Genomic DNA, 15,680 nt, shown 5'->3' on the forward strand with positions numbered 1-15,680 from the left:
AATTGACCAGGACTAGAGTTCAACCTGATACCAGATAGCAGATAGTAAGCAAATTCCAGCCAGACACAAGTCCTTAACGGGTCTGAAAATAAGGAACAGTTTTATGTCTGTGCAACACAGAGAGGGGAAATGCTCAAAAGCAGAGCAATTCTAAATGATGGCCTAAAAAAAAAGTAGTACTAGAATTAAAATTAGAGGCATCAGCAATTTTGAACTGTCGTACTTCTCGCATGCGTTACTTTATAAAAATAAATTGCTTTGTGTTTTTTTCACACCGTAGTTTTTCAATATAGTAAGTGAAAACTGTGCGTTCTGGAATGAAAGTTTGTGTTCTGCTTGCCGTAGATCTGTTCTCTCATGTCCATGCAAAATAGCTCCTGTGGTTTTATTCTGATCAAAACCAAAACCCCCAAAAGGTGGGGTCTTCTGATTTCTCACTGTATTCTTTGCAAAGTAAATTTCCTGAAGTAGCCAGTAATCTTAAATCTGTTATCTTTTCTTAGTGGGACTGTGTAAACATGAGAAATTCCTTTTGAATTCCTATTCTGCTGTTCAGGTTCCATGTAGCCAAGCTGGTTGGTATCTGCACGTTTCCCACACTGGGTGCCGGGGGGGGATACAGCAGATTTAGATTGGATATTGGATATTGGATAATTTCTGCCCGGAAAAGGCTGTTGGTCATTGGAATAGGTTCCTTAGGGCAGTGGTGGAATCACCATCCCTGGGTGGGGGTTAAGAGACGCGGAGATGAGGGTTTTAGGGACATGGGTTAGTGGTGCACTTGTCAGTGTTGGGTTGATGGTTAGATTCGACGATCTTAAAGGTATTTTCTAACCAAAACGAGTCTATGTTTTGTTTTGTGTTTTGTTGTCTAGTAATATAAGCAGATGCAGAACCTGCGCTGCCCGCTGTGTCCCCCCACCCACCCCGCGGGGGCGTGGCGACTCAGGGGGCGTGGCTTGAGGTCAAGCGGGCGCGGCTTACCAACAAAGGGGGCGTGGTCTGAAGCCGGGAGGGCGTGTGCAGCCACTCCGCTCCTTAAGCGCATGCGCCAGTTGCCGGAAGTGGTGGTGGGGGGACGGGCAGGTTATAGCGATGGCGGAGAAGTTCGACTCCCTGGAGGAGCACCTGGAGAAGTTCGTGGAGAACATTCGGCAGCTCGGCATTATCGTCAGCGACTTCCAGCCCAGCAGCCAGGCTGGGCTCAACCAGAAATTGTGAGGGCGCTCCCCCTGACCCCCCTTTTCGTTGCCAGGCCGCGGGGCTCTTCCCGATCCCCCCCAACCCCACCAAATCTTGTGCCAAAACGACCTGTTTTCTCCTTACAGGAATTTCATGGTGACGGGCTTGCAGGATATCGACAAATGCCGGCAGCAGCTTCACGATATCAGCGTCCCCTTAGAAGTTTTTGAGTAAGTCGCGGTGTACGTGGAAGGGGAGGTGCAGCGGTCGGTGTGATCTGAGGTAGCGTGTGTTTTTTAGTGTGGAGGGCAAGTGTAGAGTCCTGCATCTGGGCAGGAACAACCCCAGGTTCCAGTGTAAGTTGGGGAACGACCTGTTAGCAGTGTAGGGGAAAGGGACCTGGGGGTCCTGGTGGACAGCAGGATGACCATGAGCCAGCACTGTGCCCTTGTGGCCAGGAAGGCCAATGGCATCCTGGGGTGAATTAGAAGGGGGGTGGTTAGTAGGTCAAGAGAGGTTCTCCTTCCCCTCTACTCTGCCCTAGTGAGACCACATCTGGAATATTGTGTCCAGTTGTGAGCCCCTCAGTTCAAGAAGGACAGGGAACTGCTGGAGAGAGTCCAGTGCAGAGCCACGAAGATGATTAAGGGAGTGGAGCATCTCCCTTATGAGGAAAGGCTGAGAGAGCTGGGTCTCTTTAGCTTGAAGAAGAGGAGATTGAGGGGTGACCTCATTAATGTTTATAAATATGTAAAGGGTGAGTTTCATGAGGATGGAGGCAGGCTCTTCTTGGTGACAACCAACAGTAAGACAAGGGGTAATGGGTTCAAACTGGAACACAGGAGCTTAAATATGAGAAGAAACTTGTTCATGGTGAGGGTAACAGGACACTGGAACAGGCTGCCCATGAGGATTGTGGAGTCTCCTATTCTGGAGACATTCAAAACCCACCTGGACACATTCCTGTGTAACCTCATCTAAGTTGCTGCTCTGGCAGGGGGATTGGACTAGATGATCTTTTTGAGGTCCCTTCCAATCCCTAACAGTCTGTGATTCTGTGGATATTTTCCCTGAGGACTGCTTCTTTCTTATACTCCATCTTCTGAATGCCTCATGAGAATGTGAGCAGCAGAAGGAGGTAAGAAGTATCTTCAGCCTGTGAGAAGGCGAAAATGCAAGAGAAGTGAAAAAAAGTGAAAAATTACACATTTGCTTTCATATATATATATATATATATATATATAAATTTTTTTTTTTTTTACAATTTACATTGTCTTTACATATGTAGGCAGTAATGTAGATTCTGCCAAATCTAGTGATTTAGTAAGTAAGCTTTCACTTTGGAAATACACTTTAACACTGGGTTAGAATCAAGATTTTGAATTGCACAGGAAAATAAATCAGGCCAGTACTTAGGTGTTTAATTTCATTAGTGGCAATCTTCTTGTTGGCAGGGAGTAAGAACATTAAAAGCAAAATCATGAACGTGGAGGGACAGCTGTACAACACTGTTTTTATGATGTAGCCAAGCAGTTAATTTACTAGTGTTTCTTTTAAGTCCAAGTGTCACTGGTTTGTGATATTCTAATGTATTACTGGCTATACAGGACTTTTTTCAGTTGGGCTTCCATTCTATCTATAAATCTAGGATGACAGTCTGAAATGTTCTATTCTTTATTCAGCGATGGAATTTCCCTTTGTCAGGCACTTACATTGCAAATCAAAAGTACACATTATGTTTCCAAATACAGGTGTGTTAATTTTTACTTTTGACTATGATAGGTTCCCTTCCTCTTCATTCTTGAATTGCTGGATGCCGTATTCCTATGTGCTTATTGCTTATCATGTAGCAACTGAGCTACTTTATGGTTAGTGCCCTTTCAGTTGCTTGGAAAAGAACCATCTTTCTTCATTCATGTGTACTTGTTGCCTGTGAGGAACTAGATAGATATAAGTTTTGTTTGCTTTTAATGTGTTGTTTTTTTTTCCAAATCTCCAGGCTTTCTGGAAACAAAGATTTAAACCAGCATTCCAAGACGTGTGTTTGCTGGCCACAGCCTTGTTCTCCTTTTGAAAATGGCTGAGATAAACTGGAAAATGCATGGTTCAGATAACAGTAGTAACAAAAATACAGCAAGGTGAATAATTCTGTGCCTTGGAGAACATTCTAGTAGGAGTGTGATCATTTAAGTGTTATCTTTTGTATTTTCAGGTACATAGATCAAGGCCGCAATCCTCAGCTTTACACGAAAGAGTGTCTGGAGCGAGCTTTGGCTAAAAATGAGCAAGTAAAAGGAAAAATTGATACAATGAAGGTAAACTACAAATAATGAAAGTACTAACATAATAATGTACTTGATAAGTTTTTACTTTTCTGTAAATATGTGGGTCTTTCACTTGTGCAGTTATTAAATTCCCCTGTTAGGTGTTTTGTATTGGGAATTGCTCTTCATCCCTGTATCTTAATTGACGTTAATACAGCTGATTCTAGAAAGGAAACATGTAATTCATCCCACAGTTGGAGATACAGATGTCGCTGTGATTTTATTTTGGTTAAAGTTGTATGTAGCGCTGCAGATTTTTATATTCTTTTTGAATACTAGTGTGTATGTCACACTGTTATAGATCTGTAACTGTGATGTGAGTAAATTTAGGAATAAGAAAAACAGAAGAGATATTTTTTTGAGTCTTGAGTGGATCTTAAAGTATTAAAATGTCAAACATGCTATATAAGCATCACTTAATCTTTATAAAGTTACTTAAAATGTACACAAGTATTTAGGCATTTCTGAGCTCTTACTTTAATCTCGTATGAACCAAGTGTCCTGCTCTGTTGCTTAACTGCTGGATTTACTGCTGAAAAATACAATCAGAAAAGGAAGTTTAGTGACATTTGAGAAAGGGCTGTTTGTGTTTCAGAACGTTCATTGGCTGAACATAAAATTAATGTGGAGGATGGCAATTTGTGCTGCAGAATGTGAATACAGCTGTATATGTTCTAAGTTTCTCTTTCTTTTGATATGCTCCGTGGTTGTAAAAGTTGTAGGAAGAATGAATGTATCTCTGAGCCAGGCGTGAGTTGCATTTCGGAGGTGGAGGAGATTCCATATCAAATCAAGGGGATGTGTCCTTTATCACCTTTGCTTAATAAGGTCAGACAGATATTGATGCACCAGAGCTTACCAGAGAGGTCCAATTACAATGTATTTCTTATTTGAAAATACTGGTTAATTTATGAGAAATTAAAATATTTTTTGCTTGCCTGGTGTTTTCCTAGTGGATTTCACTTTATCTGAATTTTGTAAACATTACTTTCTGTGTTTGTGTGTGTGGTTTTGAGGGGGTTTTTTGGGTACTGTTCTCTCAGATCACTGAAATGTAATACCGTGTATGCAAACATTTCTGATAATCCGATAACATTGCTTGATGAGATCTAAATAAATTGTGCAGATGATGTATACACTGTTTTTTCTCTTTCCAGAAATTTAAAAGTCTGTTAATTCAAGAACTGACGAAGGTGTTCCCAGAAGACATGGCAAAGTACAAAGCTATTCGAGGAGAAGATCCTTCTCCTTAAGTTGGCCTTCGATAGCTCTAAAAATTTCAATTCCATAAGCAGACACGACTCTATAAAAACATTGATTGTAGAGAGGGTAAATCCAAGCCTTTGTAACAACTGTACTGAAAATGGCAGCAGTGGTCTGTAAAGGTGCTTGGTGATTGCTGATGGTTCTGGTCTGGGGCTACTGAACCTTTCTGAAGACTTTTACTCAAAGATTACACTTGAAACTTCCAATGGTAATCTGTTCCTCCTTCTTGAAAGGTTTTGGAGATGTACATGCCTACAGGTTGTCAATACATAGCATTTCCCACAAAGTGCATTGCTGGAGCAGAAAATGTATATTTTTTGTCTTCTGAACAGTGTGCTCCAGGATTGTGGGCTCATCTGTTTTTAAGAGAAATGTGTTTGTTAAACTTTATTTTTCATTTTTTTATTACAGTACAAACAGTTTACTGCTTTCACCTTGCCAAATTCTGCTGAACAGGAGCCTGTCAAAGGCTGCAGTTCCTGTGTGTCATAATGAATTGCAGCCAAGAAAACCTTCAGATGCTCTTGTTTTGTTCCATGAGCTGCAGTGCAGATGGCTGAGGTTATAGAAAGCGAGTGTATTTGGGGACTAGCACCTCAATGTTAATATTTTGTATAGTATTTAATGTAAGCTTTTGTTTAATTTGATTCATTTTCTGTAAGCAGTTTGAATAATAAATTGAAAAATAAAATTAATTTAACATTTTTCTGTTGTATGCTATGCTTTCGAGAATGAACTGAAAGCTATGAAAAACAGCGCATTCCTCAGTCTTACAATGATAGAAATAAAATGTGTGTCACAACTTGGCTGTTAAAAGCTTATGTCCCTTTCAGTACCTGAAGCAAGAGATTTTGGGGATCAGTGGTTGTCCCCATGTTTCTGATCAGCTGCAGACCTGTGTGAAACCTGTAACTGTTCATATGTAGTCACAACATAAAGGAGTGTCTTGGGTTCACTACCTAAGGGTGTAGTGCATGTACAGACAACTGGTTTTACAGTGGAAGCAGGAGGACAGGACCTGTTTTAATCTTGGGAGATTTTGAAACTTGAACTGTTTGTGATTGCATTTGCCCTTCCAGATGTAACTTGACTTTTTTTGCACCAGCAAATGAATGTATTACTTTGCTAACTCTCAGTTAACAAATTGGGCAGTATCTCCAAAATAGCACTATATGCATGTGCTCTAGAGCAGACCTGCTTAGTCAATTAAAGACATTGACGGGGATTTTGCTGTGTTCAAGTTGTTGGTGCCATAGTTCCCACACCTGAAGTACTGTCTGTGTTTAGTTACCCAGCTGAAGCAACCCAATGCCAGCCCAAGCTTTGGCGTAACAAAAGGAAATCCAGAAAATTAGGTGTTCCTCAGGGTTAGTTCTTTAAGACTTGTTACCTGGCAGTCTAAGTTGATTTAATTGCTGCCTGATATTATCCTGCCTTAGTCTGAACACTTGTTTGTCCTTGTATTTGCTCTACTGCTAATCACACTTTTCCCTTCACAGTTGTGCTGTACTAACGTGGGCAGGAAACAGCAATAAAGAAAAAGCCCTTCCTGGGGTAGACAGCCAAACTAGACATCCTGCAGAGGTCCCTTCCAACCAGTTTTTGTGCTATTTGTTACAATGCTATCACCTTATCACAATGGGAGGTTATTGATGTCTTGGTCTCAATACTGAGGGTTTTTTTGTTGCGGTGTGCTGCGGATGACAGTAGATACTTAACCAGTGCAGGGACTTTTGCTTTTAGGTAGTGCCAGTTGTGATTAGCACCCATGCCTGTAGGTGAAGCACTGAAGAAATGCTGCAAGAGGCTTTTTTATTTGCTTTTCAACACGTTAGACTGTGAGCATAAATGGTTTTAGAATAGAATATTTCAGTTGGAAGGAACTGATGATCATCATCTAGTCCAACTGCCTGACCAGCACTGACCAAGTTATGTCACGTCAGTAAGAGTGTTGTCCAAGTGCTTCTTAAACACTGATAGGCTTGGGGCATTGGCTACTTCTCTAATAAGCCAGTTCCAGTGTTTGACCACCCTCTCAGTGAATAAATGCCCAAATAAAAGTCTGAAGTCCTCACAGGACATGCCTTCCAGCCCTTCCACCAGCTTTGTTGCCCTCTGAACACATTCAAGGACCTTCACATCCTTCCTACATGGTGGGGCACGGAGCCGCACACAGCACTCAAGGCTCCACCAATGCTGAATACAGTGGGATAATCGCCTCTTCTGACTGGCTGCTTATGCTGTGTTTGATGCACTCAAGATGTTTTAAAGATGTTTGGAATCAGAAACAGTTTAAATTATGTGCAAAGTCAAGTTTACTTTGCAACAAAGGTGAGGCACCTGGAAGAAATGAACTTTCAAGGTGATTCTGTCTGTGTGGTGCATCTTCCCTATACATTTCTAAGCCTGTTGCGTTCAGTGGGTATCTATGTACCTGTTTGCAATTCCTTACACTAACTAGGATTTGTCCCCTGGTACCTTTAGAGACATTAACGTTGCTACATAAGAGCAAGGCTTTCTACTGGGGGAGACCTTATCTTTATGATTATTTAATTTAAGAAAAAATACTTAGATTTATGTTCTGCTTCTTCCTTTGGGTCAACTCCTTTGCTGTGATGCCATTCAAAACCACTTAGTTTATAATTTTTGGTTTAAAGACAATATTTTACAAAGTAGTCCTCATTTTCAAATTAGTTTTTACAGATGTGGTTACTTTGAGTTTTGGGCCTAGTGTTTTAATTTATAACAGTATCGCACAATGGCTGTTACTGTGAAAATACAATCACAGTATTTACATTCTATAACAGATGTTGTGTGGAGCTTAGCTTTACATATTTCTCCATCAGTTTATATGCTGACCAGGTCTGTGTTGATCAATTCAGAGCTAATGAGCTTTAATATGGTATATTTTTTTTTTTGTAATGTCTTCTTCCCATATCTATATCCCATGCTGTATATTCATTAGAAACTAATAACGGATTAGTAGAGCTTATAATGTATGGATTTACTCCTACTGCTGACAGGAAAAGAAGGCGTGAGAAGGACAGGGATACTCTTATATGTGCGCTGGAAAGAGCATTTGTTCCTTGAATACGAAAACACTGAACAGAATTCAAAATTTAACTTTCTGAATCTTAAATATTTTTGTGTGTGCTGAAAATTTGTTTTCCTTAACAGAGAAAACCCAAGTTCTGTGTGTTGTTTCAATGCGTCACAGCTGCTCTCTGCCTGCTATGCAGCTGAATCGGTTCTCCACAGCCTCGCTACTTCCCACCTCCTCAAGAGCACCAGCAGGGTAGGGCAACATGAGATGTTTTTGGCAGAGGATGGTGAAAGAGAAACTCCACTCACAGACTCTGTGAATTTTCTATGCTTTGGTGGGCTCAGTGTAGGAAGCCCTTGAAATTAGGTGAGTTGTCCAGTAAGCGTCCTTTCTGTCTCAGTTACAGTGTTCATGTCACTCCACAGGAATCCCCATGTGCTTTTGCGTTAGGAGGTCCCCTGTACCTTGTGGACAATTAATTTATAGTATAAATTACAGCTATAATTTACAAGTATAAATTACAAGTATAATAATAATAGTATAATTTCAGTTAATTTATAGTATAAAGGGTAATATTTTCCTTAGGCTCTGCATTTCCTTCTGCATCTTGCTTTTCTCCTCCATCCTGTAAGCATTGTCACCTGATCATATTTAGTGGGCATTAATGTAGAATATAGTATTTGTACAGTTTGCCAAAACTATACAAAGTATTATTTTCTTTCAGCATTTTGTGATGAACGAGCAGGCCTTTTCAAACAATTGTTTTGTCCATTTTGGCCAGTGCATCTTTTTTAACTGCTTTTAGCTGTAGGAGTGAATCTGCTGCTGGCTTCTCTGTGGGCTATGAGCCCTACCTCCACAAGCTCCTCTTCTGCAAGGCAGGGCAAGCAAAGGGGATGGAGCAAAACATAGCCGGGCTCCTGCAAGCACACGGGTACGCTCTCTGTGGCACGCAGTCAGGGTCTCTCCTGAGTGACACTCAGGTCTGACAGGCCGGCTGTGGGGTAGGCCAGCCCTGGCCAGCTCCTCTTTGATGGCCTTGGCCATCCCTAATTTTGGTGGACAATAAGGGCTTGTGTTGTTTTTTTTTTTCTCCCCACAGTTTCTGCAGCCAGGTTTATAAACAGCGTTGTGCCTGTCAGCAGCCAGCTGGGCCCTCGTCAGTGCTCCAGCAGCAGCATCAGCCACAGCTGAGCAATTGTGGCCCCCTCTAGATCACCTGTGAAGTGATGAGTAAGCCATCAGGGTGCTGGTCGTGGTCCATACAGGGAGTGACAGTCAGAGGCTGTTGGTGAGAGCCAGGATATTACAGCTGCTGAACAGTTAATGCCTGCCAGGCAAGTCCTTGAGCAGGCAGTGAAGATGAGCTGCATCTGGTTTAGGTGCTGGAGAGAGTGCAGAGCAGGGCGACAAGGCTGGTAAGGGGTCTGGAGCACAAGTCTGATGAGGAGCGGCTGAGGGAAATGGGGCTGTTTAGCCTGGAGAAAAGGAGGCTGAGGGGAGACCTTTAGTACTCGAGGTAGGTTATGGTTGGACTCAATGATCCTGAGGGACTTTTCCAACTGAAATGATTCTATGATTCTGTTATCACTCTCTACAACTACCTGAAAGGAGGTTATAGCATGGCAGGTGTCAGTCTCTTCTCCCAAGTAGCAAATGATAGGACCAGAGGAAATGGCCTCAAGTTGCGCCAGGGGAGGTTTAGATTGGATATTAGGAAACATTTCTTCATGGAAAGGGTTGCAAAGCATTGAAACAGGCTGCCCAGGGAAGTGGTGGAGTCACCATCCATGTTTGAGAGGCATCTAGACAAGGTTCTTAGGGACATGGTTTAATGCCCGAGTTAGGTTATGGTTGGACTCGATGATCGTAAGGGTCTTTTCCAAACAAATGTTTCTATGATTCTATATCCCCACCCAATACCCGGTGTAGGGTTTGGGGACCTGTGGAACCAGCATCACGCTGGGTGCAGGAGATGTTAAGGAGGCTGAAGATCTGCAATCTGCCTCTGTGTGCTGGCCATAGCTTCCTGCAGGATTTGGAGATAAGTCTGTAGTTGTGGGGGAGCCATGGGATGCAAGCACTTCCACAGCTGTAGCACCATAAATATGTGTGAAATGTCTGCTCTGTGAACGTATAGTTTGTTATTGTCATTGGTTAATAAAATAAGTACCCAACACTGGCCAAAATGAAGGTGGTTACCCTCCTAACACTGATGTCTGTGCTTGTTGGTGGGAGGAAGGTCCCTGTTTCGAAGAGAGGTGATTTGCATGTAACGCATGGACCATCTACTTCCTCTGGATATCGAGGTGGCCACGGGAAACATGGTGACTGGGATAGTTAGTGGAGATGGAGGATTAGGGAATAAAATCCTGTAATGATGGGAGCCCAGCGGCGTGTGTTTCATGGGAAATCCGTCCATGTGAGAAAGCCTTTTTTTTTTTCTGTCTTTGGGGATACATACATCAGGAATATTTTAAAAAAAACAACAACCAAACAGAAAAAATGCTAATTCATCAAGTTTCATGTTCTGCTCGGATCCAGTTCTAAATTTACAGTGCTTTCTTATTCTGTTATTTTATGGTTGCTTTACTTAATATTTCTAGGCTAGCCATGCAAATTATGCCATTATTGCAACTGCCCGAAACAGTCCATATTTAGCAAAATATGGAAGAGAGGTAACTTGTAATTTATGTATGTTTTAGAGACGAAAGGGTAGCTGGAATAAGTGCATTTGAGTTTAAAGTGTAGAATGAGAATTGCTAGAAACAACAGTGTTTGCCATTTTCAGTTGCATATGTAACACAGAAGTCTAAGCTATTTTTTATCTAGTCTGTTAATTAGTTCTCTGAAAAGGAATATATGTATGAACTACATTGATGTATGCACTGGTTAGATGATCACCTTCAAGACATTTGTTGGAGGAGAATGTTATGTTTGCTCTTTTCCATTCTGTTACCTGGATTGCATGGTTGGAGGTGATCTGGAATTCTGTTTAAAAATAACATCAAAATAACATCAGCCAGGCAACAAAGCATCTAAAATATTTAAAAGGCAATACAAATTTATCTAAAATAAAGGTATGAAAGCTTATGAGCATTCAGAATTTCAAGTGTACCCTTGAATTTTAGTAAGCTTTTGGAAATAATATGGAATATGTAATTACAGGTAACTGCTTAAATTTTTAACCATTATCCCTTTTATATGAAATAAAGAGATACTAGGTAATGCTGCAGAGCACATGCTTCTTGAAGATGGAGAATATGCTCCTGTACTCCATTTAGGATGAACAAAGACAGTATAAAATTATTTTGCTCAGACTTGAAAAGAAATGGACCAAGAATCACAGGATGGTTTGGGTTGGATGGGGCCTCTGGAGATCATCTAGTCCAACCCACCTGCTAAAGCAGGTTCACCCAGAGCAGATCCAGGCGGGTTTTGAATGTCTCCAGAGAAGGAGACTCCACAGCCTCTCTGGGAAGCCTGTTCCAGGGCTCTGGCACCCACTAAGTAAAGAAGTTTCTCCTCATATTCAGATGGAACCTCCTATGCTTCAGTCTGCCCGTTGTCCCTCATCCTATCGTTGGGCACCACTGAAAGGAGTCTGGTCCCATCCTCTTGACACCCACCCTTGAGATATTGATGAGATCCCCTCTCAGCCTTCTCTTCTCTGGGCTGAACAGACCCAGCAGAACGTGCCAAGGATTTTACTGCGTGTTGAGGTTCATCAGCCTCTCTGTCCCTTTGTCTACTGGAAGTAGAAGCAGTTGTGTGCCCAGCCTTCCGCAGCCTCTTTTTCTTAGGCTTCCCAATATAGAATATCTAACTTAAAGCTGTGAAGTCTAACAGGTAAAGACGGACCTGTTACAGGCGCTACATGCTGCAACTGATGGGCTCACAGCTCTTGCTGGGTTTTTTCGTGCAGATTTGTTGTTGGCCAGTTCTCAGAGTAAGATGAAGCAACCTGTGACTGTCACACCATTCAGGAGAGAGTCTCTTGATGCAAACAGTCATCTCAGGCAGAGCAGTTTGGTTTTCATTGATTTACCTTTCTGATTCAGTTTCTTGGTAAAGCACTACTAAGTGGTGGTAATGGCTCGATGATTTCCCAAACATTCTATATTGTGCTGTTTGTATAAATTACTTTCTTTGATCAAGGCAGTTCCCAAGTGCTTGAAAGTTATTATTGTATGATACCAATAAAGCTATCCCAGGTGCTTTGCACTCTGCTCTTTGACTCTCCTCTGATCATAAAGACGCCATACCATCCAATCTATTTTTATTTTTGCCCTGAGTGACCTCTGAGATTTTAACTAAGTCAGTTAGAAACTGCTAACTGAACTTGTAGATTTACCGAAACCTCTCTAAATAAATGTATTTAAAAGGTAAATTATATAAACAAAGACTTAAAAAAAAAATGTGTGAGAAGTATTCCAAATACTGCTCTTAACAGTGAGTTAATAAAAGAGAAATATCACTGCCAAGGGTATTTCTGGATTCTCTTGTTTCAACACAGCGTCATTTTGTACTTTACTATGATTAATGGATGTGGCATCTCTGGGCAGCTGCCAGACGCCCCCCAGCTCTGCAGAGCACACGGTCAAGGTGACACGAGCGTCTGCCCTGCTCGGGGAGCACTGTGCTCACTGCGTGCGCTTCCACTGCTTCCATATGCTTAAGATGCTTCTGTGTATTTTCTTAATTAAGATAATGGAGGAGCACACACTGCAAGGTACTTCCGTAACAGCTCTTTTAATACTCTTAGTTCAAATCAGGAATCTGCATTTTCTGTATTGTGACATATTTCATCCTGAGATTGTATTTAGTCTCAACAAGACGTAATGCAGACAGTAAAAAAATAAACATCTTTCTGCACAGTTTCAAAACGATTCCTTCTCTTCTCCTGAAAGAAAAGTCCCTTTATGTGCTAAGAAATAGCACATAATATTCCCATTCCTAAAGATCTGACTTGAATTTAATTTACTTGGTATTTGTAATTTGGTCATTATATTAAACAAAGTTCTCCAAATATTCCTCAAAGGAAGGCAAAGCTACTCTTATATACAATCTGGGAAAAGATAACTTGAAATTATTGTCATATTGCATTATTTAACAAGTTACTTTGTGGGAACCTGGGCCTTATTTATATCAATTCTGCTGCAAAATTAGCATTTACTCTTGATGCTAATTGTCGACATTCACCAACTTTTATTTGAAATGTTGCTAAGGATTCAAAATTCCTGTGATTATAGAGATGCAATGATATATACCAAGCCACTTCAGTACTGTCATGGGAATTTTTGGTCCTCATCAGTAAACAAAAAGAAGCTTATAATCGTCCGTTGCCAAAATCACTGATAGGAGCCATTTTTGTAGGGAAAATGTTTTACCCATAGGCACCTTAGAAACAAACTGCTGAAGTAAGACATTATATTTAAATATATAAGAAATTCATTCTTCAAGCTTGTTATTTGTTTCTAAGTATTATTATCTTTTAAATAATAGATTATTATCTATTATTTTATTACATTTGGCCAATCCCTTTTCAAGAGATTCTCTTGTATGGTCAAAGCCCAACACTCAAGATGTTTCAGCAGACAAAAATGCCTTTGAATAGATTTCTTATCAAACATAAGATGTCGCTTGGTCTAAGGCCATTTAATATAAATTATGGTCATCACATATTAGGTTGCAACACTTAAATGAATAATTGGATAGGTATCTGGAGCTTAACAAAACAAAAGATGGACTCAGTGATATAACAAATCTTGTTGGAATGTGTTAAAGAAATTGACAAAAATTTTCTTTCAGAACTCTTATTTCAAATTAAGGAACTTGAAAAACTTTCAAATTCAGAAATGTGGGCAGAGTACAATATGCATAAATTACGTGACAGCTTTTTTGATGCTTTTTACTCAGCCTGGGAATTTCTTTTCTTATGCCACACATTGCAGAAGACGCACAGCTTCACAGATACGCTATTTCCTTGCTCAGAAATTCTGCTTTTATGTAAATGAACTTCCTGAGGTTGCTCAGCATATGTGTAAACTCTGCTGTCTCTAAAGGTTGATAGTTATGGTTGTGGAGCATTAAGCTTGTGAGAAAAATCTAATTTGCTGCTCAGCAATGAAGCTCTATTTTGATCAAGTGGAGAGGAAAGAATCATTTGGACTACGTGCTGGAACTCACTGAGATTACGGTGAAGGCAAAAGAAATGAAGCAGTTAGCAAAAACACTTCTTTCTAATGTTTATTTTGCTTCAAATTTTACAAACTAATCAGTTACAAAGCCTATCATGGAAATATTGCTGTTACCTTTATTAATATTTGAGGAACACAAACATCTTGAAGAAATGGGATAGATGTGTGAAGGGAGGATTCCCAGGCAGATAAAATTGTGACTCAGAACAAGGTAGCGGTTCCACAGCTCCCCTCGCCCCCACTGATTTAGCATGGAGGGACATCCTCGTGCTGTTGTATGTTGCCTTTGAGCTTTATGAGTCTCAATGGATTTTGTATTATTTCCCTCCATGAATTTGTTGGGTTGGGCTTTGAACCCCTTTAAACTTTCACATCTCTAAAATCTCATGGCGAGGAGTTCCACAGCTCTCGTTTGCGTTGTGCGAAGCATTTGCTCCCATTTGTTTGGAAACAGCCATCCACTAATTTAATTCTTAGTTTTTGTACTAAAAGATACAGGGAGCAGGCATCTCATATGTCTCCTCTTCACATCACCTGTGGTTGTATAGATTATTATAACGTGACCCTCTCAGTCATCTTTTTTTCCAGGCTGAAGGCTACTTTATTTAGCCGCTCCTCATACAGAAGCTGTTTTATACTTCAGATCAAACTCGCCGCTCTTTTCTGAACTGTTCCCAGTTTTCATTTCTGTCTTTTTAAAACCTGAGATTCTTTGAGATTCTTTAAGAAGAGACCATGCTGAAAGCCATCGGGGCATCCAAACACAGTTCATCTGTGCATCATCGGTGTCCAAAAACTCACATACACCTTTAGGGAACTCCAACAGCCTTCTCTAACACATATTTTCCCTGGTATGTAATCTTGATTTTGCTATTCCTGGATGACAATTTCAGGATAAAAAATGAAGTTGGAAAAGTTAGATTCCTGTCCTACAAAGACTTCTGCACACAGCTTGTTTCTCCAGAACCATGCCATTTAAGGAAAATACAGTGTACACAGCTTTTAAATAAACATTTTTGTAAAGTATATGCCACTTCAGAGTTCATATATAAAATCATGCAATATTTTTTCAGAGGATGAATCTGTCTTGGGTCAACATCAATAGAATGTTTTAAGACCTTTTTTTAATACGTAATAGCAAAGGACAACAAGGAACGTTTTCTTCTTTGCTGCTTTTAAAGAGTAAATATTAAACTGAGTCATATAAAGACATCCTCATTTGCCCAGGGATCCTCCAGCATAAAATCACATTGGTTTGTTTAAGTCTTCTTACCACTGCTATAAAATTAAGCTCACTTTGAAAACAGCTCAATAGACTAAGTTTTAAGATTATATCATGTTAACTCAAGCCTGCAAACCACCTGGGAACTAGATCAAATGCATTTTGAAAAGGACAGAAAAAATGAATGTTTATCTCACAGCTTTGGCATTTCCTTTTCTTACCTCTACTGCACTCTGGGGATGTTCAGGTAAACACAGACATATTTAAATGTATACGTGTCATGGTTTAACCCCAGTCAGCAATGAAGTCCCACACAGCCACTCACTCACTCCCCACTGGTAGAATGGAGGAGAGAGTCAGAAAAGCAAAAGTAAGAAAACCCACAGGTTAAGATAAAGACAGTTTAATAGGTAAAGCAAAAGCTGCACACACAAGCAAAGCAA

At 40.5% G+C, this 15,680-nt stretch overlaps 1 protein-coding gene across 1 annotated transcript; it reads left to right on the top strand.

Moving 5' to 3' along the window:
• The first annotated feature begins 993 nt into the window (after positions 1 to 993).
• Positions 994 to 5,463, top strand: MED10 (mediator complex subunit 10). The gene is made up of 4 exons (XM_005513311.3): positions 994 to 1,217; positions 1,329 to 1,412; positions 3,395 to 3,497; positions 4,664 to 5,463. Exons 1-4 carry the CDS (start codon positions 1,096 to 1,098, stop codon positions 4,757 to 4,759), a joined length of 405 nt encoding a protein of 134 aa, XP_005513368.2. The 5' UTR covers positions 994 to 1,095; the 3' UTR covers positions 4,760 to 5,463.
• The last annotated feature ends 10,217 nt before the right edge of the window (positions 5,464 to 15,680 follow it).

This window comes from Columba livia, chromosome 2 (genome assembly GCF_036013475.1).
Source record: "Columba livia isolate bColLiv1 breed racing homer chromosome 2, bColLiv1.pat.W.v2, whole genome shotgun sequence".
NCBI lineage: Eukaryota > Metazoa > Chordata > Aves > Columbiformes > Columbidae > Columba > Columba livia.

Excerpts from the sequence above, each read along its gene's own strand:
- MED10 (XM_005513311.3), top strand. The coding sequence starts at position 1,096 with ATGGCGGAGAAGTTCGACTCCCTGGAGGAGCACCTGGAGAAGTTCGTG. Across the intron at positions 1,218-1,328 it reads GCTGGGCTCAACCAGAAATT|GAATTTCATGGTGACGGGCT; the intron begins GTGAGGGCGCTC and ends TTCTCCTTACAG. Across the intron at positions 3,498-4,663 it reads GAAAAATTGATACAATGAAG|AAATTTAAAAGTCTGTTAAT; the intron begins GTAAACTACAAA and ends TTCTCTTTCCAG.